Source organism: Microcaecilia unicolor, chromosome 9 (assembly GCF_901765095.1).
Source record: "Microcaecilia unicolor chromosome 9, aMicUni1.1, whole genome shotgun sequence".
NCBI lineage: Eukaryota > Metazoa > Chordata > Amphibia > Gymnophiona > Siphonopidae > Microcaecilia > Microcaecilia unicolor.
The window spans coordinates 56,964,748-56,990,960 of NC_044039.1; the positions used below are offsets into that span (position 1 = coordinate 56,964,748).

The 26,213-nt window shown below is 48.1% G+C and overlaps 1 protein-coding gene across 1 annotated transcript in view; it reads left to right on the forward strand.

The window, feature by feature from the left end:
• LOC115477057 (ovochymase-1-like) overlaps positions 1–26,213 on the forward strand; it is a 304,756-nt gene that overhangs the window by 220,786 nt on the left and 57,757 nt on the right. The window contains exons 12-13 of the mRNA XM_030213672.1: positions 22,496–22,672; positions 23,390–23,615. Of these exons, the coding sequence (XP_030069532.1) occupies positions 22,496–22,672; positions 23,390–23,615 (403 nt within the window). The remainder of the gene's footprint in view (positions 1–22,495; positions 22,673–23,389; positions 23,616–26,213) is intronic.

Consider the following 26,213-nt stretch of genomic DNA (forward strand, 5'->3'; position numbering starts at 1 on the left):
AGAAGCAAGCTAAGAAGCTGACCACCAGAAATAAGGTAAGTTTGAGAGGGGTTCTGACCACAATCATGACAGCAACTGACATACAGAGATTGTATTAGCAAAAGACATGGATGAACCAAAAAGTGAACCAAGGGCAGAAAAGATCAGACCACCCACAAGGCCTATAAAACATTTAGATCTAGCATTATGGGGTTGTACAGGTTGAACCATTACTTTCTCTAGCTGACCCAAAATGTTTTTAACTTGGACCCTGGCATACTGCATATAATTGAAAAACCAGGTTTGAGTAGAAGGGGTCTTTCCCAGCATAGTCAAATTAAAATGTCTCACGATAACATGCATAGGGTCAAGGGAAACAATCACTCTCTGAGTGACAATTTATGATTGGGCGATCAAGAAGCCAGGTGTATCTTGTAGGACGACTCCTGACATAGGACTAGGTTCAATCATCTTGGGCATGGATCCCATCAGCAGCGTGATCAGGAACAAAGTCATCAACATTCTTTTCTGCATCTACAAAAACAAAGAATACAGACTATGCTGTAGTCTGGTTAGTACAGTTCATATCAGCAAGGTGCACATCTGGGACCAAATGACTGGGATGACATGGTCTCAACTGATTAATGTGGACCCATTTAAGGTTATCTTCACCTTGAGAATTTTTCCTGAGGCGAATTTGGTAAGCCATAGGTGAAGCTTTTTTCCACTATAGGGAAAGGACCATGCCAACTGGGCAGAAACTTCTTTTCCTTTACCTTGTTTCTGGCAAAATTGAAATAGAATACCTTGTCGCCAATTTGGTACTCTTTGGAGGGTAGTCCCTTGATCATAGTAGGCTTTCCTACCTTTAGCACTACTTTCCAAGTTCTTTTGGGCAAAGGCAAAGGCACTTTGCAAATGCTGACACAAATGGGTGACATACTCATGAGAGGAAGTAGCACTGGACAAGTTCACATCATTAGTCCTGTAAAGCAAATGAATTGGTAACATCATTTCCCTACCTGTCATCATCTCAAAAGGTGACACTCCTGTAGAATGATGGGGTGTGGCACGAATAGCCATGAGGACCAATGGTAACTTCATGTCCCAATCCTTACCTGAAGATGACACATACTTCTTCAGAATGGTGATGATGGTACGATTAGCTCTTTCCACTTGTCCTGAGGACTGAGGTAGGTAGGCAATGTGCAATTTACTCTTTACGCCTAGCATCTTCCACATATGTTGGATTACTTCTGCAGTAAACTGAGATCCTTGGTCTGAATCCACTCACATGGGCAAACCCCACCGGCTAAACATGTGATTCAGTAGTAAGGTAGCCGTAGTTTCGGCAGTGCAATTGGGTGCAGGTAGGCACTCCATCCGCTTGGTGAACAGGCAGGTGACAGTAAGCATATACTTGTTGCCATGGGTGGATTGAACCACTGGTCCAATCCAATCCATCTGGATATCGGACCAGGGCATAGCAATACCCTTCTTCCTGAGTGGCGCTCGATGGGATGGAGAAGATGGCTGGAAACGACAACAGGTCAAACAACCTCGAGTATACAGCTGCACATCCTGACGCATGTGGGGCCAATAAGCCATTTGCTTCAAGATCTCATAGGTGATGCCTTCACCTCGATGTCCTGCACATGCTTTATCATGAGCATGTTGCAACATGATGCCGCGATATGCCTGAGGCACAACCCATTGCTTAATGCCATGCTTACTCGTCCGAATAAGCAGGTCCTGACGGATCTGGATCTCGGGATGTATAGAATATCCTCAGTTCTTCAGCTTGACACTCCTCCTCTGTCAATGGATATTCTTGTTGATTCTGGATGTATTCATAGAATCATCCAACAACTGGATCTGCTTTATGAGCCATGGCAAGATCAAATGATGGGCTGTCACTACACCACTGTAACAATGGAGTCTCACTAGACTGTTTTGTTTGCCATTGGGTGACAGCATGAACGGCCAGTGTCTCAGGAGAACTGCCATAATTCTCCTGTGAGTGCACCTTCCTTGGTGAGTAAATCTGCCAAGTCGTTCCCTATCTTGTCAGGACTATCAACTTTTGCATGACCCTTGACCTTCTTCCAATAGATGGTCATGTCATGGTCCCGTACTAATTGATCTAAGGCCAGAATCAAATTTCCATGATGTACCGGTTTTCCTTTAGAGTTTAACATGTTGTTCTGCTTCCAGTTGGGTAGATGAGAGACAAAGTTCTGTCTCACATAATCTGAATCTGTACATATGACTAATTCTCGCAATCCTTTCTGAACTGCAGACTGTACCGCCACCAAAGCTGCAACTATCTCAGCATACTGGTTTGTCTGTATAGCCATCCACATAGACCTTAGGCATTGTATCACAGATCTTCTCATCATACAGATGTTGGCGATGCGGTTCTTTCTCTTGTGGTGGAACATCTGTTTCAGGAATACCTGCAAGGGAATCATGTCCTGCACAGTCATGCAGATCAGCCATACCTTGGGCTACTAAATTACGATGTTTCTGAGCATACCTTACCTCTAAAGGCCATTCTTGCAGGACCAATGTCCAGGAGACTATCCTGCTGTTGGATACCCGACCGGACTTGATTCGGTCGCTACCCAAGAAACTGATGGGTTGGTGACAAGTCTCCACGATTAGCTTCTCGCCTTGGATATAACTCCAGAAATGTTGTAGAGCCCAAACAATGGACAAAAGCGATTTCTCACAGTCGGAATACTTCTTTTCCACATCGGATAGGCCTTTACTGGCATAGGCCACGACCCGCTTATCAGAATCATATTTCTGATATAAGATAGCACTCATGTAATGCTCGGAGTATCCCAGGTCAACATAGAACTCACGACCCCCTCAGGGTACGCGAGGCATGGAAAGCGACTAAGCTGATCCTTCAGCTCCTGCATAGCAGATTCCTGCTCTGGACCCCAAGCCCAGGGCACATCTTTCTTTAGTAACTTGACCAAGGGTCTGGTAATCTCCGCATACTCATCTATGAACTGTTGGGAGTAATTGCATATTCCCAAAAAGGAACGAAGTTCTGTGAGATTAGTGGGTTGTTTCAGCTGTTGTAAGGCCTGCACTCGCTTCTTCTGCGGTCGCAGACCCTCAGCAGAAATTTCGTACCCTAGGTAATTCAGCGATTTCCTGCACCATTGTCCTTTGGCCAGGGTCAATTTAGCTCCAGCATCTGTCAACTGTAAGAAAACATGCTCAATCTCTGTCAAGTGTTCTTGAAAGGTAGGGCTTTTGATCAGAATATCATCCACATAGACCACAGTTCCTCAAGCTTCAGCATCTGGAAGTGCTTTGTGCAGGAAGATGTTAAATTCAGCAGGGGAACTGAGGAAACCAAAGGGAGTTCTGTTCCACATATACTGTTTCTTCCCAAACGTAAAAGACAATTTATACTGATCCTGGGGATGGACAAGCACTGTTCAAAATCCTGATGCCAAGTCTAAGCTTGTGAAATACTTAGCCCCTTTGATGATAGCAAGATTCTGATCCAGAGGAGCCATAGGCCACCTGGACAAAGATACTTGCTTATTCAGCTGACATAATCCAGCGCGATTCTCCAACTGTTCTTTTTCAAGATGAGCCACAGAGGGGAGTTGTATGTGCTGTTGCATTGCCTAATGATGCCCCTGGCTTCTAAAGTGTTGAGAATCTCTTGCACGGATTCGTAGGAAACCAATGGAATCTTATACTGGCGCACAAAGACAGGCTTGCTATTTGGCTCCGTAGGAACTCTGGTGACATGCAGGTTTGTGAGCCCACAATCATACGAGTCTGCAGCAAAAAGGTTTTTGTATTTGTTCAGCAACTCCATCAACTGCATCTTCTCTGTATCAATAGCACACATCAGCCTGTTCCACTTGATCTTTCACCATAGCATCAAACTCTGAGAAAGGCTGGTTGGATGGAATTTCCAATTGCTCTTCAATTTCCTCCTGCAGGACTGAAGTTTCAACAGAATTCACCACTCTAGACCTCTGGGGTAAAGACATCCTCCTAGACAAAATCAAACAGTCATCTTCCAACTGCACTTGTGAACACGTTGCATCATAAGGCCAAACAAACTCAAGAGAGATGAGGCCTCTGGGAGAGGTAAACAGACATTCAGTTGTCTCCCCCCCCCCCCCCCCCCCCCCGGCAGGTGTTCCACGAGGAAGGCAGCCTGCCAATAATAGGCAAACTTACCTCAACATCAGGAAAAGATTCTCCCACCAGAAATCCAAAAGGGTCTCCTGCAGACATAAGTACTTCATCTGACTGCGCATTGGTGACCAACAAGTGAAAAGAAGTACCAGTCACCTCTAAACATGGCAGAACCCCGGTAGACAACCCTAGGTCCCGAAAGTGAGAATGTGGGTTGAAGAACACCACTTTGTCCAATAGATGTTGTCCTTGAGCTAGACGGAGCTTGATGAAAAAAATCCCTGACTCTCCCCGGAATGATCACCTCTCCAGCACAAACTACCTCACAGACCTGGGGTATGGTCTGTCCAGACTTAAGGCTAACAGGCATAGATTCAGATTCCACTGGGCTGCCATCCAGTCTACTCCACAAGACAAGGTTAACCAGATCCACATAAACTCCCAGCCGCCCAACGCAATCGGAGCCCAGACATAAGGGCTGCTGTAGGCCTTTGACAATAGAGAAGTGGTGGGTGAAAGACTTCTGTCCCACAGTCAAAGGAAAGCTGCACATCCCCACAAGCAGCTTGGCACCTTGTCCAGGTACCTGCACTGAAGTGGAGGAACACTTACTGAAGGGAAGTTGCATAGACTGGTGAAGACGGTAATACAGAATGTCACTGATGAAGGAAATATCGCTAGGCAACAGCAAAGTGGACTGAAGTGATTGGATGTCAGCTATCTGGATGGAGATGGTGTAAGCATCCTCCTCCTAGTTGATGTCAGTAAACCTGCATGGATGCAGTGGATCAGGACTGGAAGTGGAAGACGAGGCCTTCTGTGGTATGTCAGGAACAGCATCTGGCGAGTCGCTTGCAGTAGGCGAGTCATTCAAAATAATCTCCAAATTGTCAGCTTGTAGAACAATGTCAGCTATCCGATCCGTCTGGACTCGGATTACTTCACCATGCTGCTCTCCCCACTCTGGTGAACCATACAACTGGAGCTCCCAAGTATGAGGGTCTGCTGAATTCTGGAAATTAATTCGAATAGGGGTGTCCCTAAGCTCCACGGAGCTGGAACCACCGACTCTGCTCAAGTGCTTTACTTTCCCATAAGGAATGGGAGGGGTGACTTGAGACCAGATAACTTCTTGGACATAATCCAAGATAGGCCACAATCTCTTCAGAAGGTCATTTCCAATCAAGAATCCTTCACCATCACTGGTAGTAATGATGGCAGGGTGTTTGACAGGCTTCTGACCAAGCTGTAAGGAAAGCCAAACCTGTCCCACAGTACCAATGCTCTGATTGCCATAAGCCACCAGTGACAAGTCACAAGGAGTGACACACAGCGCATCCCGACCTCTCCCTAGAAATGCCTCAAGTTTCTGAAACAGGCCCTGGGTAATCAGTCATCTCTGAGGCTGTATCCAGTAGATCCTGACAGGAAAATTTCTGTTGAATCAACAGATCCATGATGGAATATCTGTAACCTTTGGGAATAAGTTTACGTAGAAAATACCAGTTTTCCTCACTTGAGTCCTGTAAAAGAGGCCCTTCCAGGTTCGAGGGCTGGGCATCAGCACTGGGCACGAAGGACTCCTCACTGACGAACGTCAGAGCATCCACATGAACTGTGGACCTGATGGTTGGTGAAGTAGGGGCCGAGTCTAGTCATGCCTGTTCTTCCTCTGAAGACGCAGGCGCCACCTCAACGGCATTGACACTAGGCCCAATCACGGTGGTTAGGCCGGGATCTTTGTCCTTATTCTTTTGGTATGGGTCTCCTCTCTTCTGTGGAGAGGGGATGTCTGTTGTACGGCTCCAAGATCTGGACTATGATGTTTTGCCAACAATTGATCAATTTGTGCTTCTAGGACCCGGATCTTCTCTGCAGCCCACTTCCTCTGATTAAAACGCTTCTTTTTCGGGTGGTGTTGTTGGCCCTCCCGCGCAGTAGGAGGCGCTGTGCCACTGGGCTGGCGAGGTTGGGTACTGCCAACCTGTGATTGTGCAGGAGGACTTGACACCTTGTTTTCCAGAGAAAGCGTAGATGTGACAGCACAAACACTGTGTGGAGCCACCTTGGGGCGATTCTTAGAAGCTAATTTGGGAGCAGCTGCAATGGGCTGCACATGACAGATATCAAAAATCTGATCAGCCTGCTTCAGAAGGGTGGAAAAAAGTTCTTTATGTTTCCCTGCCAAAGAGATTTTCAGTGGGTCAGGCAGACCTTTCAAAAAAAGATTTCTGATTTCACCAAATTCAAGATCTTTTACATCTGGGGTGCCCCCCCCCCCTCCGGTAGTAGGCTTGCTTCAGGCGGTAGGCCCATCCACGCAGACTCTCATTGGGACCACAGCACATAGTATAGGCTGCCCGTTTCACCTCCATGGCATCGTCAAACAAACCATAATGCTTCTTTAAAGCTTGTTCCACTGCAAACAGGTCAGGGCAATCAGCCAAAATAGCCTGCAAATAAGTCTGACACTCTTCATCAAACGTCCATTTAAGCAAAGCCCTTTTATCAGAATCTGCATGGACTTGTAAAGTTTGCAAGAGGTCATAAACTGACTGCAGGTGAGCGTGTATTGATATCTTGGAAGATTCTTTAAAAGGCTTAATCATCGCGTGAAGTGTCTTCATTATCTTTGAGTGTTGTTCCCTAGATAATGTGGTACCTTTGAGTGTCTGAGTAGAATTCCGCTGCTCACCAGCAGGGGAAGAAAACCATGGTGCTGGTGTGCTGCTGATGTCATCAGGTAGTGCAGAGGGCTGTGACCTTCCTGGGCCAAGCACAGGCCCACTTGCACTAGTGACATCATCAGGTGGGGTAAGGAGCTGTGACCTTCCTGGGCGGAGCCCATGACTAATGGAACCAGTGACCTCATCAAGTGGTGCAGGGTACTGCGACCTTCCTGGGCGGGGTACATAACTAATAGTGTCAGTGACCTCATCAGGTGGTACAGTGTTCCGTGACCTGACTGAGCAGAGCCTGTGCTCCTGCATGCTATTGAAGGCCTCAGGAACTATAGAACTGTACCGGGGAGGAGCTGTCGCAGTGTGATCCCTAGTACTTAACTTAAAGCTATTAGGCTCCAGCTGCTGATCATATCTTGGGGACCGATCAGGCAGTCTGTGCTGTTCCAGCAGAGGCTGGATGACCTAGAATCATCACTATTTAGCAACTCCATGGATATTGCAGTGGCATCATAACCCATGCTACACACCTCTTTTCTCACCATATCTAAGTCTACTTTACACTGATTTAATGCCTTTAGACAAGAATCTTTATCCTGCAGAGCTTGGGATAAATGCTGCAAGAGCAATTTATTTTTCTCCCATAAATCAGTCAGTTGCAAATTAGCACTGTGCTCCGCCTGATGTGCAGAGCTAAGCCTCCCCTGTTCATGTTTTAACCCTTGGCGCAAAGCAGAAATAGAACCCTCAGATTTCTCTCTCACTTCTTGATAGAGAGCTTGAAACCTAGCTATCTCTTGTGTCTTCAAACTCAAAGTCTCCCTAACCTCGGCTAACTGTTGAGCTTGCGAACACAGAGAGGCATTTTTCTGCTTCATGTCACTCCGCAAGGAGTGGGCGTATCTTTCCCACAGCAATTTTTCATTTTCTAAAGCTGAACATTTATCATTAAGTATAGCACATTCAGAGCATGCCTTGTCATGGGTATTCTCAGAGCCCCCCCCCCCCCCCCCCCCAGCACTCATTTGAGAAAGTCTGCTTTCCAAAGCTAGTTGTAACTCAAGCCTTTCTCTTTTGAGAGCATCCACATCATCACGCAAGTGCTGGAGCTCTGCCTGGAATGCAGAACGATTAAAAGCAGCAGACTCTTTCATTGCCAGTAAGTTACAAGCCAGTTCCACCAGGGCTGTGATAGTAAGCCTAGCTTTGCACTTTAAAACCAGGTTCAACACAGAAGTGTACGCCACATGACTCTCTGCAGATTCCTTCCGAAACAAGGAAAGCAAAGAATCTATAGTATAGTCTGGTGTGGACTTAGTTTGTGCTGCAGCTATTAGGACTTCAAAAACAGCTACTTCTAATGCAGTTAGCGTAGCGCTAGTTGACGTCATTCTGGCTGAACTGACTTTACAACAATTAATGTAAACACAGCCCGCAATAAAATCTTGCTTATCGGCTAAGTCATAAATCTACCAGTCAGACGCAGTTCTCCGGCAAGACGTTTCAGTGAAAACAGAGAAAGTTAAATCACAGAAATACAGTTATATACAGCCTGGCATTTCTCTCTCTAACAGAAAAAACACGGGAATACATTTCTCAAATAAATGACATCCCGGGACGATAGCCCCCAATTATGTAGGTATAGTAATCTAAATAATTCTTATAGGAAAACAACTCCCAACAGATTATTTAGCCAAGGCCCTATGGTGCAGAACTCTGCCCAAGCAAATATTCTGGACTCTGTCTAGGGGAACTTAGGACCTTGCTTCTGGCACCTAGCCAGACTTGCCGTTAGAAAACGAAACTAAAGCCAGCTGGAATATATTATTTTATTTATAGATAAATAAATTATACAAATATATAGAGAGTAGCTCTGTAACAAGGCTTAGCAAAATAGAAATATATAACTTGCTGATAATAGAAATACAAAATAGATTCTCACTGGAAAATTCTCACTGGAAAACTAGACAATTGCACAACCTGATTTGTAACACTGAAACTACAGTTCTTATGTAAATACAGTTAGCAGCTTATTCCTTGACCACGAGTTCTGAAGTAACCAATCGTTGCTTAGATAAACACCAATCACTAATCCCAGACTATAGAAAGTAAAATCGCTGTATCTCACCACACTGTCTCTACAGCGGTCTGGATGAGGTATGAGCAGATTTCTTCTTAGACTCGAGCTGTCTCCCCAGCGAGTCTTAGTCTCAGATATAGTGCAGGGTCTCTCTGCAGGCAGGGTCACAGTCACTCCGTGCTGGTATTGCTGAACCAATCGGTATTTTCACCAGATATGTAGTTCACAAAGTTAGAACAACACAGTCTCTTGCTCCCTTCAAGCCTTCTAACTTTGCTGGGTTTTTCAGGGCTCTCCTGTCTTCTTGCCAGTTCCAACTCCTCTGATGGACTCCGACTAACTTACTCTCTTCAGTTCCCGCTTTCTTAGTACCTCTCCGTCAGGTGACAGGGACCCAATCCTGATCCTGTCCAGCTCACTGCATGGGCAAGAAGAGTCCTTTGTTTTGTGACCTTGAAATGGTAACTTTCTGGTCTGCATCTCTGTTTCTAACCAGGCTTTCTGGAGCCATAGGTCTCACTCCCCTTTCAGCTTCTCAGGGTGATAACAGGGGGTGGTTGTAACACAGAATGTCCTTGAATGGAACATGCCTGCCAGTGATTTTCCACAAGCTGAAAAGCTGGATCTTGCTGACACAGAGATGTTCAGGTCAGAGGTTGTAGCATCCATCTTGTTTGTAACAGGATGCATTAGGCTTGTATGAACCAAGACCAGCTCAGGTGAGATCACAGGGAAATACCCCTACAGTAGGCTGTGATCAACAGTGTCAAAAGCAGCAGATAGATCGAGAAGGATGAGGATAGAATAAAGACCTTTGGATCTGGCCAGGAACAGATCATTGGAGACGTTAGCAAGAACTGTTTCAGTTGAATGAAGGGGGCAAAAGCCAGATTGAAGTGGATCAAGAATAGCTTGAGATGAGAGAAAGTCAAGGCAACGGCGGTGAACAGCAAGTTCAAGTATCTTGGATAGGAAAGGGAGGAGGGAGATGGGGCGATAGTTGGAAGGGCAGGTAGGGTCCAATGAAGGTTTTTAAGGAGTGGTGTGACTACGGCAAGTTTTGAAGGTATCAGGAACAGTCGCAGTGGATAGTGAAAGATTGAGGATATGACAGATAAAAGGGATGACAGTAGGAGAGATAGTGTTAAGTACAGTGGTGTGCTGGAGCCGGCTCACACGAGCCGGTTGTTAAATTTTAGTGATTTTTGCGAGCCAGTTGTTGATGGAGTCAGGCAGCGAGCACACAAGCATCTGTTTTTTTCTCCTCCTCTCTCTCCCTCCTCCCTCAGCCCCCACCCGCCCATGAGACCCCAGCATACCTCATCATGTTGTCCCTTAGGTTCATCATTCCCCCCCTCACCACTGCCTGACCAATTCGGAGCCTTTTCTCTGCCAGATCCCACCCACAGGAAGTTTCATCAGTGGGGGCAGTACACTACTCGGCAGAGACAAGGCTCCGGGACGACTAGGCAGCGTCACATGTTACCACTAGAGCTGCGGGAAGAGTAAGGTTTGAAGAATGGCCAGAGAGGGAATGGAAGCTGAAAGAGGTAGGACTCGCAGAGGAGCAGGAGGGAGATGATGCTGGGTTTGGATGAGGATGGAGACAGCATGAAATTAAAAAAAAAACATTGAAGTTATTTAGGTTAGTCTGTTTTCCCTTCCCAAAACAAAATCAAGCAAACTTATGAACTGCTGCATCTACATTGTCGTTCTTTATTGTTGGTAGCATTTTAATTTAATCTCACTTATATTTTCAAAATGCCAGCTTGTGCAACATACGGATGAACATACAGGTAGTAGTAATTTGTTATAAATCGTACTTGGTGTATCATTTGGAGGGGCTGGTTATAGGGACACCCTCTTGCATGTACTATATTTATGCAGAGATTTTTTTCTCTTGTTAAAGGGTCACTAAAACAGATATCATGTTATAAGAATCAGGTGCTGCATCCATGTTGTCGTTCTTTATTGTTGGTAGCATTTTAATTCAATCTTGCTTTTATTTTCAAACATGCCAGCTTTGGCACCATACAGATGTACACAGAGGTCAGAGGAAGTATAGTAATGGAATAACTTTTCATAGATAGAGTAGTAATTTGTTATAAATCATAATCAGTGTGATTTAGAGGGGCTGGTTTTAGGGACACCCTAGCATGTATTATATTTGTGCAGAGATATTTTTTCTCCTGGTAAAGGGCCATTAAAACAGATGTCATATTATAAGGATCAGATGCTCAACATTCAGAGTTTCTATCTATTTATTTATTTAGTTATTTACAGTGCTTTTTTGGTAGAAAAAAAGGTGCCGGTACTCAGGTGCTGGTACTCATTATGGGTGGGGCCACCACATATGGCTCCACCCCTATGATAGCCACACCCCTTATACCAGCCATGGCACATATAAGCAGACTCTAAACAAAACCAGGGAATTTCAAACTCACACTTTAACAAGTCAACCTGACAACAGTTTGAAAATATATTGTACACTATGTGTATGTCTCTCACAGTGATTGGAGAATTCAAAGAATTCAAATTTCTTAATCAAAAGGGAACCTCAAAGCTGCTCATAGGGTGAACATCAACAATGTTTATCATAACCCTATATATAATAGGAGTAGAGTAATATCATAGGTCCCAATGTAAAGAGGAAACAAGAGAAAAACAGATCAAAGTAAAAAAAACTCATACTTACGTGAGGAAAACCAATTGATCTAAAAAAAACTCTGTCTTCTTTAGTAACAAAACCCAATCGCCACAGTGAGACTAATACACATAACAGAAACTACACCCAAACATACGGGCAGCTCCTCCTCCCATACTAAACCCAACCAGACCTTGATACACTTCTACCCAAACAGACCCACTGTCACATATCAACCCTCTGTAGTTATTTAACTTAGTAACACTTTGCTACCAGCATAAACATATAAAGTTCTTTCACTTATCCTTAGCAGAGGACTCCAGGCATCTAACGATCCCCTCCGTTGGCTGTGCACAGCGTTCCAGCTGGTCAATTGGAGAAAATAAAAGTTCAAGGTTCTTCCGGTGTCGTCAGGGAGGAGCTCCTCCGATTTTAAACAACACTACCTGTCCTGATTACCATAGATGCCTGGAGTCCTCTGCTAAGGATAAGTGAAAGAACTTTATATGTTTATGCTAGTAGCAAAGTGTTGCTAAGTTAAATTACTACAGAGGGTTGATATGTGACAGTGGGTCTGTTTGGGTAGAAGTGTATCAAGGTCTGGTTGGGTTTAGTATGGGAGGAGGAGCAGGCCGTATGTTTGGGTGTAGTTTCTGTTATGTGTATTAGTCTCTCTGTGGTGATTGGGTTTTGTTAGTAAAGAAGACAGTGAGTTTTTTAGTTCAATTGGTTTTCCTCACATAAGTGTGAGTTTTTTACTTTGATCTGTTTTTCTCCTGTTTCCTCTTTACATTGGGACCTATGATATTACTCTACTCCTATTATATATAGGGTTATGATACACATTGTTGATGTTCACCCTATGAGGAGTTTTGAGGTTCCCTTTTGATTAAGAAATTTGAATTCTTTGAATTCTCCAATCATTGTGAGAGACATACACATAGTGTACAATATATTTTCAAACTGTTGTCAGGTTGGCATATAAACAGACATCATTGAAAATCTTATACTAGTATAGAAGAAAAAAAATAACTTTTTTTTTTTCATTATAAATAATTTCTGTAAGCTCTTACAGCTCCAGTATACCCAGTGCAAAATAAGACAGCAGATGTAAATTCTCAAATTGGACATATTTCAAACACTAAAATGAAAATAAAATGATTTTTTCTACCTTTGTTGTCTGGTGACTTTGTTTATCTATCCATATTGATCCCAGTCTCTGATTCTGCTGCTCTCTATCTGTTCTCTTAACTCTGTTTCCAGGGCTTCCTTTCCATTTATTTCTTTACTTTCCTCCTTTCTTCTTCATTTCTTGCCCTGCATCCATAAGTAAAAGCTGGGTCCTCCTCTGTGGAATTGACTGGAGGAGGTATAAAGTGGATCCAGGTGTCCCGTTCCGGGCCCTTACCTGGCGCTCCGCGGGCCAGAGCGGGAGGCTGGGGCGCCCGGAGGATGCGGGGCGACGGGGGAAGGCTGCCACGGGGATCGCCGCGACTGTAAGTTGCTCCGAGGCCGGCGATCCAGAAGAACTAACGCCGGCCTCGGAGAAGGAGATCCGCCGGCCAAGATGGCGGCGCTGGCGTCGGCGTCCTCCTCGCTGCAGCAGGACCAGCGAGGAGGTTCCGCCCACTCGCGCCGGATTGGCGCATCCACGTAGGAACTCCGCCCATCGGACGGGAGGACCAATCCGGTCCCCGCTGCCGGCCTGGGCGGAGAGGATTGGTTCCAGCTGTTCTCCAGCCAGGACGAGCGGGGGATTTAAACGGAAGCACGGAGGGGATCCAGTGCTTCCGTTTTCTTGTTTGAAGCCATCCTGCTAGCTACTTCCAAGACTGTGCTTTTTCCTCGTGACAGCTAGCCGTCCTGCTAGCTATTTCTAAGACTGTGTTTGTTCCTCGTGGCAGCTAGCCATCCTGCTAGCTATTTCCAAGACTGTGTTTGTTCCTCGTGGCAGCTAGCCGTCCTGCTAGCTATTTCCTAGACTGTGTTTGTTCCTCGTGGCAGCTAGCCCTCCTGCTAGCCATCTCCAAGACTGTGTCTGTTCCTCGTGACAGCTAGCCGTCCCGCTAGCTATTTCCAAGACTGTGTTGGTTCCTCGTGACAGCTAGCCGTCCTGCTAGCTACTTCCAAGACTGTGCTTGTTCCTCGTGACAGCTAGCCGTCCTGCTAGCTATTTCCAAGACTGTGTTTGTTCCTCAGGACAGCTAGCCGTCCTGCTAGTTATTGCCAAGCCTGCGTACGTTCCTGTTGTCAGCTAGTCGTCCTGCTAGCTATTTCCAGTGAGGACTGTGGTTGAAACTCGTGCCAGCCTAGCCGTCCTGCTAGCCACTTCCTTAGACGGTGTCCGTTCCCAGTGCTCAGCTAGTCGCCCGGCTAAGCTACGCTCACCAAGGACTCTGTACCCACATCCAGCCAGGCCAGCCGTCACCCCGTGGTTCCAGCAGTCCTGCTGGCCGCCCGCAGCTGAGGACTCAACCCTCGGTGAACGGCGGTCGCCGCGGGTGAAGATTCGGGGTGCTCGGTTATTTCCTGGGCCTAGTGGAGCTCGGGAAAACTCGAGAGCTCACCAACACCAGAGTGGCATCAGAGCCGCGACAGAAAACGGAAGCCATGAGCTCGCCGACGCAACCTGATCTACGGGACCTGGCCAAGGTTCTCCAGCAGCAACAGGAACAGCTTAATGCCCTGTCTGGGGCGCTCCAGAATGTATGTTCTCAACTTTCCACGCTTCAGGTACAGAACCAGGCCGCTGCGGTCCAAGGGGCCGCAGCGGCTCCCCGTATGGGAGGGTTCCGCGTGGGACCTCGGTTCCCTGAGCCAGCACGATACGATGGGAACCCGGGAGGTTGTCGAGGGTTCCTCCACCAGTGTAATCTGGCCTTCCGGATGCAACCGGAGGCCTTTGCTTCGGACCAAAGTAAGGTAGGCTACATTATGGGCCTTTGTGAAGGAAAGGCCCGGGACTGGGTGGCCCCCCTGGACGAACAACATGATCCCATTTTGGAGGATTATAGCGAATTTCAGCGCCGGTTCCGGATGGTGTTTGACCTTCCGGGAAGACCCTCCTCCGTGGCATCGGAACTGCTCCGGATTCATCAGGGAGAGGGTACGGTGGCCGACTATGCCATCCGGTTTCGTACCTTAGCCGCGGAGCTGCGTTGGAATCCGGAGTCCTTGATGGCCATTTTTATGGAGGGATTACAAGAACGAATCAAGGATGAATTGGCGGGACGAGAGATTCCCGGACAATTGGATGCCCTCATCTCACTCTGTATCCGGGTGGATACCCGATTCCAGGAGCGAGCCAGAGCCCGGGTGGAGCGGCAGAAGTGGGCATGAGGGGCCTCCCGGACGAGCAAAGGGCCGTCCTCTTGCCAGGGGAACCGGGACACTACGGAGCCCGGGGAGGAGCCCATGGTGATGGGCCGGCAACGGTTGACTCCTGCCGAAAGACAGCAACGACAATCTAATGGACTGTGCTTCTATTGTGGGCAGGCTGGGCATTTCCTCCGGACTTGTTCCATCCGGCCGGGAAATGCGCTCCCCAAGGCACCCTGAGGGGAGGGTTCTTGGGGCACTCCGCTCCCCTACAGGACACCTTGATCATCCTACCGGTGACCTTACGGTGGCAGGAGGCCACGGTTCAGACCCGAGCCCTGGTGGACTCGGGGTCTGGGGGCAATTTTATTGGGCTCGAACTGCTGCAGCAAATGGGCTGGCCCACGCTCCCCCGGAGGCCAATGCTGCGGATAACCTCCATCCAGGGAACTACCCTTCCCCAGCCGGTCACTGAGATTACTCCTATGTTGGGACTGCAAGTGGGGGAGGACCATCGGGAGGAAGCCGAATTCTTAGTGTTATCCCGGACCATCCACCCTGTGGTTCTGGGATTGCCATGGCTACGATACCACAACCCGGTTATCGACTGGACCGGGGGAAAGATTCAAGCATGGGGGGATTCCTGTCAAGAGACCTGTTGTAAGGGTCGGGCTGGCAGCTGTCCGGCTTTAAATACGTTGCCCGGGGAAGGACCGGGTGAACTGGGCTCCCTGCCTATGGATTATAGAGACTTTGCAGATGTGTTTAGTCCCAAGGAGGCGGAGGTATTACCGCCGCATAGGTCTTTTGACTGTGCTATTAATCTGAAGACAGATACGGTACCCCCTAGGGGCCGACTGTACAAACTGTCCCGAGGAGAGTTCAAGGCTATGCGAGATTATATCCATGAGAATCTACGGAAAGGGTTCATTCAACCGTCTACATCCCCAGCCGGGGCGGGGTTTTTTTTCGTTACCAAGAAGGATGGGACCCTGAGACCTTGTATCGACTATCGGGGATTAAATGCCATCACTGTGAAGGATCGGTTCCCGCTGCCGCTCATTCCCGAGCTCTTGGACAGACTGCAAGGAGCTCAGATCTTCACGAAGTTAGATTTGCGGGGGGCCTACAATCTAGTACGAATCCGGTCAGGGGACGAATGGAAAACGGCCTTCAACACCCACGAGGGACATTTTGAATATCGGGTAATGCCATTCGGTCTCTGCAATGCCCCTGCGGTGTTTCAACGTCTTATCAATTGTGTACTAGAAGAATTGCTAAATTCCACGGTGATTGTATATCTGGACGACATCCTAGTTTACTCTAAGGACCCCAGGGAGCATCCGGGCCATGTACGTGCTGTGCTGTACCGCCTACGTCAAGCCCATCTATTTGCTAAGCTGAGTAAGTGCGCTTTCCATCAGCGATCCTTACCCTTCTTGGGGCATATCCTGCTTCCAGGGGGGCTACAGATGGAGCCAGACAAGCTCCAAGCCATTCGAGAGTGGCCTCAACCGAAGGGCCTGAAGGCCTTGCAACGATTCCTGGGCTTCGCCAATTACTATCGCCAATTTATTCCCCAGTACTCCAGGTTGACAACCCCGCTGACGGCGCTCACCCATAAGAACGCGAGGGTCAGGGATTGGCCGCCAGAGGCGCAAGCGGCTTTTCATCAGGTCAAAGAGGCTTTTGAGTCCGCGTCTATTCTGTTGACCCCCGACCCTGAGAAACCCTTCATTGTAGAGGTGGACGCGTCCGCCCTAGGGGCCGGGGCGGTCATTTCTCAAATCAACCCCGAAGGCCGGCGTCAACCGTGCTCCTTCTTTTCACGTAAATTCTCTCCAGCCGAGCGGAATTATACGGTAGGGGATAGAGAACTCTTGGCTCTGAAACTAGCACTGCAGGAGTGGAGACACTTACTGGAAGGAGCGGAACACCGGTTCACGGTCATCACTGATCATAAGAACCTCCTATACCTCCAAGAGGCCCAGCGGCTGAATCCCCGACAGGCCCGGTGGTCATTATTCTTTGCCAGGTTTCATTTTCAACTAGTGTTCCGGGCGGCCTCCCAGAATACCCCAGCAGATGCGCTCTCCCGGGCCTTTGAGGTACCAGAAGAGACTAAGGAGACTCATCCGATGTTAGACCCCGCTTGTCTCAGTGCGGCCACAGGAGAGGTTGCCCAAATCCAGAAATTCGTGGCGGCCGCCGATCGGAAAAGGGTTCTGCAATGGGGGCACTCGTCTAGATGGGCCGGGCACTTCGGATACCAAAAGACACTCCGATTCATCACGAGACATTATCGATGGCCACAGATGAGACGAGATATCCTCCAGTTTGTTACCTTGTGCCCGAACCAAGCCAGTAGGAGGACCCCCCGTGGGAGACCTACAACCATTGCCCATACCGACCAGCCCCTGGTCGGAGATATCCATGGACTTTATCACTGACTTACCTCGTTCCCAGGGTCATACTGTGATCTGGGTGGTGATAGATCGGTTCTCTAAAATGGCTCACTTTGTCCCATTCACGAACCTTCCGTCGGCCGCCTCTCTAGCTCAAGCGTTCATTCACCACATTTTTCGACTACATGGGCTGCCCACTCGGATCATCAGTGACCGAGGGCCCCAATTTACCTCCCACTTCTGGAGAACTTTGTGCACGGCCTTGGGGGTGGAGAACCATTTTTCATCCGCTTACCATCCTCAAACCAACGGCATGGTTGAGAGGATTAACCAAACCCTGAAAGGATTCTTACGAGCCTTTGTCAACCAACGACAAGATAACTGGGCTTCTCTACTTTCATGGGCCGAGTTCGCCTATAACCAAAGTGACCACTCATCCTCAGGGCAGTCCCCGTTCTTCCTGGTATATGGACGACATCCTCGGCTTCCAGGGCCGTTCCCGGCTACCGCCATGAACCCGGCGGGGGACCAAGTTGTAGCCGACCTACAAGAGGTCTGGAGGATGGCTAGGGAACAACTACAGAAGACCGCGACCAAGGACAAGATCTTTGCTGACCGCCATCGGCGGCCCGCCCCCGTGCTCCAACCAGGACAGAAAGTATGGTTAAGCACGAAACATCTGAGACTCCGAGGATGTTCCCGAAGACTGGGGCATCGATATGCGGGACCATATGCAATCCAAGAACGAATTGGGCCAGTAACGTATCGATTGCGGTTACCCACCACCCTACGAGTACATAACGCCTTCCATATCTCGCTATTGAAGAGGTTTCGGGAGTCCGGGTGGCACCCGCATCCAGCCCAAGAAGAGGATCTCCAGGTGGCCCCGGACCCGGAGTACGAGGTAGGAGAGATTCTCGACTCAAAGTGGCGGCGGGGAAGACTGTATTATTTGTTATCATGGAAATCTTTTGGCCCCGAAGATAATTCCTGGGAACCCGTGGCTAATGTTCATGCTCCAGAATTGGTCAAAGCCTTCCACGCCCGATATCCGTCCAAACCCGGGCCCCGGAGGAAGGGGTCTTCCGGGGAGGATACTGTCCCGTTCCGGGCCCTTACCTGGCGCTCCGCGGGCCGGAGCGGGAGGCTGGGGCGCCCGGAGGATGCGGGGCGACGGGGGAAGGCTGCCACGGGGATCGCCGCGACTGTAAGTTGCTCCGAGGCCGGCGATCCAGAAGAACTAACGCCGGCCTCGGAGAAGGAGATCCGCCGGCCAAGATGGCGGCGCCGGCGTCGGCGTCCTCCTCGCTGCAGCAGGACCAGCGAGGAGGTTCCGCCCACTCGCGCCGGATTGGCGCATCCACGTAGGAACTCCGCCCATCGGACGGGAGGACCAATCCGGTCCCCGCTGCCGGCCTGGGCGGAGAGGATTGGTTCCAGCTGTTCTCCAGCCAGGACGAGCGGGGGATTTAAACGGAAGCACGGAGGGGATCCAGTGCTTCCGTTTTCTTGTTTGAAGCCATCCTGCTAGCTACTTCCAAGACTGTGCTTTTTCCTCGTGACAGCTAGCCGTCCTGCTAGCTATTTCTAAGACTGTGTTTGTTCCTCGTGGCAGCTAGCCGTCCTGCTAGCTATTTCCTAGACTGTGTTTGTTCCTCGTGGCAGCTAGCCCTCCTGCTAGCCATCTCCAAGACTGTGTCTGTTCCTCGTGACAGCTAGCCGTCCCGCTAGCTATTTCCAAGACTGTGTTGGTTCCTCGTGACAGCTAGCCGTCCTGCTAGCTACTTCCAAGACTGTGCTTGTTCCTCGTGACAGCTAGCCGTCCTGCTAGCTATTTCCAAGACTGTGTTTGTTCCTCAGGACAGCTAGCCATCCTGCTAGTTATTGCCAAGCCTGCGTACGTTCCTGTTGTCAGCTAGTCGTCCTGCTAGCTATTTCCAGTGAGGACTGTGGTTGAAACTCGTGCCAGCCTAGCCGTCCTGCTAGCCACTTCCTTAGACGGTGTCCGTTCCCAGTGCTCAGCTAGTCGCCCGGCTAAGCTACGCTCACCAAGGACTCTGTACCCACATCCAGCCAGGCCAGCCGTCACCCCGTGGTTCCAGCAGTCCTGCTGGCCGCCCGCAGCTGAGGGCTCAACCCTCGGTGAACGGCGGTCGCCGCGGGTGAAGATTCGGGGTGCTCGGTTATTTCCTGGGCCTAGTGGAGCTCGGGAAAACTCGAGAGCTCACCAACACCAGAGTGGCATCAGAGCCGCGACACCAGGTTTTGTCTATTTTCTCCATCCATGGGCAGTTTTTCTCCTCTTCCTTTTCCCTCATCTCCATCCATGTGCACCTTCTTCTTTTCTTTTCTTTTTTCTTTTCTACCCTCCATCCATGTCCAGCACTTCTCCTCTCTCTTTCCTTCCATCCATGTCCAGCACTTCTCCTCTCTCTTCCCCTCCATCCATGTCCAGCACTTCTCCTCTCTCTTCCCCTCCATCCATGTCCAGCACTTCTCCTCTCTCTTCCCTCCCCTGTATCCATATAAAGCAATAATTCTCTCTCCCCTCTCCTCCATCCAAGTCCAGCATTTCTCCTCTCTCCCCGCCAACCCCTCCATCCATACATGTCCAGCAATTCTCCTCTATCTCCTGCTCTCCCTCTCCATCCATTTCCAGCATTTCTCCTCTCTTCCCTGCCCTCCCATCCATGTGCATCTCCTTCCTCTCTTCCCTCCCCTCCATCCATGTCCAGCATGTCTCCTCTCTCCCCTGCCCTCCCATGTCCAGCGATTCTCCTCTGTCCCGTCCTCCCCTGCCATCCATGTCCAGCGATTCTTCTCTGCCCTCTGCCATCTATGTCCAGTGATTCTCTCTTCCCTGCCCTCCCATCCACATCCAGCGATTCATCCCTGCCCTCCCCTCCCATCCACGTCCAACGATTCTCTCATCCCTGCCCTCCCCTCCCCTCCCCTCCACGTCCAACGATTCTCTCATCCCTGCCTTCCCATCCATGTCCAGCGATTCTCTCTTCCCTCCCCTCCCATCCACGTCCAGCGATTCTCTCTTCCCTCCCCTCCCATCCACGTCCAGCGATTCTCTCTTCCCTTCCCTGCCCTCCCATCCACGTCCAGCGATTCTCTCTTCCCTTCCCTGCCCTCCCTTCCCACGTCCAGCGATTCTCCCTTCCCACGTCCAGCGATTCTCTCTTCCCTCCCCTGCCCTCCCTTCCCACGTCCAGCGATTCTCTCTTCCCTCCCCTGCCCTCCCTTCCCACGTCCAGCGATTCTCTCTTCCCTCCCCTGCCCTCCCTTCCCACGTCCAGCGATTCTCTCTTCCCTGCCCTCCCCTCCCAGCAATGTCCAGCGATTCTCTCTTCCCTGCCCTCCCCTCCCAGCAATGTCCAGCGATTCCCCGTTCCCTGCCCTCCCCTCCCAGCAATGTCCAGCGATTCTCCATTCCCTGCCCTCCCAGCCATGTCCAACGATTCTCCGTTCCCTGCCCTCCCAGCCATGTCCAACGATTCTCCGTTCCCTGCCCTCCCCTCTCCCATGTACAGCAATTCTCGGACTCAGCAGCGCGAATGATGCAGGCAGCGATTGAAAGAGGCTGTCTGCATCAGAGCTTTCCTCTGCGAGTCCCGCCTATGAGGAAACAGGAAGTTGTAACAACTTAGGCGGGACTCGCAGAGGGAAGCTCAGATGCAGACAGCCTCTTTCAATTGCTGCCTGCATCGTTCTGTCCTCTGAGTCTTTAAAAAAATAATTAAGTGCAGGACTTACCGGGAAGGTCGCCGGGGGGGGGCAAAAAAAAGGTGCCGGTGCGCCGTACCATTGCGTACCGGCACAAAAAAAGCACTGGTTATTTATGACATTTAACCCTGTTATTGGTGCGGAGATTTTTTTCTCCTGGTAAAGGGCTTCTAAAACAGACATCATGTTATGGGAATCAGGTTCTCAATGTTCAGAGTTTCTCTCTATTTATTTACTTACTTATGGCATTTTATCCCACGTTAAACTTGAATTGGATTGGAACCTGGAAGCATTTAAAAAAAAAATTCCCGGAGAGAGTAATGCATGACCCCTCCCGGCTCTCTCCCTGGGTATAGCCAGCTCTGCAATTTGGTGGGGGGCACAGAGGTGGACGGGGGGGGGGGGGGTGCGCAGAGTTGGACCGGGGAGAGAGCCTGTTGTTAAAAATTTACCAGCACAACACTGGTTAAGTAGATGGGTGGAAATTGGATCAGAGGAGCAGGTAGTTAGTTTCGAGGAGGAAATAAGATGTGTAGTTTCCTCTTCAGTGATTTCAGAAAAGGAAGAAAAGGAGACAGGGGTTGGAGGGTTGAGAGAATGCACTAAGAGAAGGAGAGGTGGAAGTGACCTGGTTGACAATTCAAGTTTAATCTTGTGAACCTTATGAAAGAACTCAGCCAGAGTCGGGAGGGTTGGAGGCACTTTGAGGAGAGAGTTCAGTGTGGCAAAGAGACGCCGAGGGTTTGAGCCAAGAGAATTTGTCAACTGGATGTAATAGTCCTGTTTGGCAAGTAAAAGAGCAGACTTGAAGGAGGACAGCAAGAATTTGAAATGTATGAATGATACTGGGCTAGATGGACCATTGGTCTGACCCAGTATGGCTACTCTTTATGATAAGTATAAAAACTGAGGAGACTGAGGGAGCTGCTATGCATACAGGAATGTCCATATATACTCACTGAAGCCTCAAAAACCTTCTTAGCGAGGGGAGAGCACCAGCATGCAGGTTCATTCGCAAGACTTCACCAGCAAGTATGCCTGCATCTCCCTTGCTTATCTCTGGAAAATAACTGCTTTAATCCATAGACCTTTTGACTTAAATTTCCTTCGGGCTTATATCTCAGTTGGCATTGAGGCTAGACTCTAGTATCATAAGGCTTCATTTACAAGTTTCAGCTTACTTTAGTTTGCAGTATGAGCCATTAGCCAGAGGCCATACCTCTGGCTAATGGGCCCTAAATCCAGCTACTAAGTTGTCACTGCATAATGACTGGATCCAACTTCCTTCCATTCCAATGGACTGTGAACTCTATTTCTGTTCCACTGGACTCAGAGAACAGAAGACTTATATAGGAACAGAGTACAGTTCTACCACTGAGTTACTAGAGTAGTCTAGAATAAACCTTTTTATTTTATTTAAAGGATAACACTTAAATAACCAGTGAGTGCTGTGTTTATATATATATATATTTGATAGCTACCTTCTGTGGAAGCAAAAACAACATTACCCTCAAGTCAAGTGGCAGCTATCTGACTTTGCATTTCCAAACTGACAAGTCCCTAGGGGAGCGAGGATTCAAAGTATCGTGTATTGAAGTAAACAAGACATCAATCCAGGAGAGTAGAATTACCGCTGGTGGGTTGGAAGCTGAATGTAAGTAAAAATCTAAATGCTGAACTCTTTGCAAGATGTGAGAACAAAGGTTCATTTGAAGTGGCTGAATCTGTATTTAGTATCTTTTTACACCATTCTATTTACCAGGATTGGGCACCAAGAAACTTTGTGCATTTTTGTTTTGAAACAAATGTCTTTAAGAGTGCGCACAGTGCACGCTTTTCTTAAAGTGCACACTTATGAACATAGGGTCTGATTCTAAATTTGGCTCCAAAAAATTGGTGCAAATGGAAAATGTGCCTATGTGTATTCTATAAACCATGCCTAAAGTTAGGTGTGGTTTATAGAATATGCATAGCATTGTCCACAGGTCTAAAATGTAGACGCAGCCATTTAAGCTAATAAAAAGCTGGTGTAAATGCCTGCACCTAACTCTACAATGAAAGATTAATACCTACTAGCTGACCCCTTCTGGGGACATGATGCAAGCATTACCAAGCAAAAAGATTAAACCATCTGCTAAAGACTCGAACAAAAAGTTAAATGCAGCTTTCATTTAGGAAATCACCTGTGATGGGTTGTCTGTTCTTTAAGTATGGTGGCATGTCTTAGTGATTCATCGGTAATATTCCAGTCATGGACACTCTTCACCTCACATGAGAAATTGTGTGTGTGTATATGTCTAAATATATAGATAGCTTTGCTCTTAGTAGTAATTATTACTAATATAAACAATGGGGGGAAACTGTCTTTCAGACCAATGTGGTGTGCCTGTAGTGGACCCACTATCGGCAACAAAATCTGACATGGTTGCAAAAGTGGTGCTGGATGAACAAGCCAAACCCAGGGTGGTTGGTGGTGTCCCAGCACCCCATGGTTCATGGCCCTGGATTGTGAGTCTGCAAAGTAACAATCAGCATTATTGTGGAGGCACTCTCATCAGTAACACATACATTGTTACTGCAGCACACTGCAGGTTTAGGTAAGCAATGTTTATACTGTATTAGAAATTGAGTTGAAAGGGAAGCAATAGAAATTAATTCTCTTGAAAGATCAAGTTTTGTTTTTGAGTGGTATTAGCTGTCATAGATGGAAATTTCTCTGCAAACTAGAGGGCTGGCACAGAAGATATCATGCTGGGGTTGTAGGAACTACTAAAGCTGCTCACGGGGTATAGAATTTAGCCCAAGATTTCTGTAAGTTCTGTGGGGACCAAGCTATTGACTTTGGCCCATAATCTGCCTACCTCTCCTCATATCCATGATCTTGAATGCTGTTCTATGGTTTTGCCCCACAAAATGAGCCTGTAACTTGGTTTTTGTTGACAGCGTGGCATCTAGATAGCATTGGGGCAGATTCTTACTGGTCTGATTTTGTGTAATTTTGATTTAATTTGCACATATATAAATATTTAAAATTTAAAAAAATTTTCACAACAGTTTAATAACAAACCAGAAAAAAAATATGAAAAGCCTAAAACTATGCATACAGTATAAAATTAATCATAAAATGCTGACAAAGTGATATAACTCACAGAACCAGATAAATCAATCATTCATAGGCAGAAAATTTGAGGTACTTGAAACAAAAACCTAAAACAAAATAGTTTTGTGTCTGATTGTCCCTTGCTCCCTCCCATCCCAGTCATTCTTTAATAAATAACTCAAAGGCTGGTACCCAAGTTAAAGGAACAGGAGGGAATTTTTTTCACACAGAGTTAAATTAGAAATTTTAATCAACAATTGAGGATGTCTCACCTTAGCAACAGATCGTCAATGACATGCAAAGAAATTACAAACATAAAATATTCCATGAACACTTAATAGTTATGGGAGTGGGATGCTTAAGCAACTTTTAAGTAACTGACAACTCAATCTTAATATGCAGAAAACAATCCGGAAATAGCTGTCTTATGTGTGATTATTGCCCAGTTGGTGAGAGGGTGTATATGTGCAGTTGATAGAAAACAACTTAACTCATATCCAGTCTCTGGAGGCTAGAATAGTAGATCTGGAGGAGCTGGGCAGAGCTAGATAGAAGAGACCCTTAGGTAGTGGTGTGCAGGAGCCAGTTAAATTTTTAAAGCTCTTGTGAGACGGTTGTTCTGGCAGGCGAGCTGGCTCCTAGGGGCAGCACAACCCGGTGGTAAGTGAGGTAAGCATGGCAGGAGGGTGCCACAAGCCATGCTTACTTCACCTCCCGCTGCTCTGGGGGGTTTAAATCTTTGATTTACCTCCATTGCAGCAGCCACAGTGAAAGCCCGTCTCTAGTCTTACCTTCGTTCCCGTCAGTGTCCCGCCTTCTTCTGATGTCATTTCCTTTTTCCGCGAGGGCGGGACACTGACAGGAAACGAAGGGAGGCTAGAGACGGGCTTTCACTGTGGCTGCTGCAATGGAGGTAAATCAAAGATTTAAACCCCCCAGGGCGGCAGGAGCAAAAAGAGGGATGTTGGGGGGAGAAGAGGGCGGGACAGGTGGACATGGGAGCGGGAGGGCAGGGGAGAGAGGAGCATCAAAGCCATCGATGGATATGGATGGGAAGGCAGGGCACAGGGAGAGAGGAGAAATTGCTGGACATGGAGGGGAGGGCAGGGGTGAGAGGAGAATAGCTGGATATGGATGGATGGATGGAGGGGGGTAGGGGAGAGAGGAGAATTGCTGGATATGGATGGCTAGATGGGTGGTGGGCAGAGGAGAAGAGAGTTGCTGGACATGGGTGGATGGAGGGGGAGGGCAGGGGAGAGAGGGGGGTTGCTGGACATGGATGGAGGGGAGGGCAGGGGAGATAGGAGAGTTTCAGGACATGGATGGAGGGAAGGGCAGGAGAAATTCTGGACATGGATGGAGGGGAGGGAAGACAGGAAGGAGATGCACATGGATGGAGGGGAAGGGAGAGAGAGAGAGAAGAAATGCTGGACATGGATCAAGGGGAAGGAAGAAAGAGAAAAATTGCTGGACATAGATGGAGGAGAGGGAAGGGAGAGAGAAGAAATGCTGGACATGGAAGGAAGAGAGAGAGGAAGGAGCTCAGATGAGGGAAAAGGAAGAGAGGAGAAAAACTGCACATGGATGGAGAAAATAGGAAGAAGCTGGATGCTACAATACCATTCCAATCATCTGAAGAGTGGTTTATTATAGTCTGTATGTAGCCACATTCGTTATCAATACGCTATTAAACTAAAAATACTAACAGGCTTATTTTCGAAAGACAAGGACGCCCATCTTTCGACAGAAATCGCAAGATGGGCGTCCTTCTCACAGGGTCGTCCAAATCAGCATAATCGAAAGCCGATTTTGGGCATCCTCAACTGCTTTCCGTCGTGGGGATGACCAAAGTTCATGGGGGTGTGTCGGAGGCATTGCGAAGGCGGGACTGGGGCGTGCCTAACACATGGGCGTCCTCGACCGATATGAACATATTCACTAGAAATTGATTATTATTGGTACAGTCTTATAACCCAAAGTATGCAAAAAGAAAAGCAGAGGGAAACTCCACTCAAAAATCACCTCAATGGTAAAAAAAAAATGAGCGAGTCCAAATTCTAGATGTTGAACACCCCTCAAATCATAATGTGAAAGA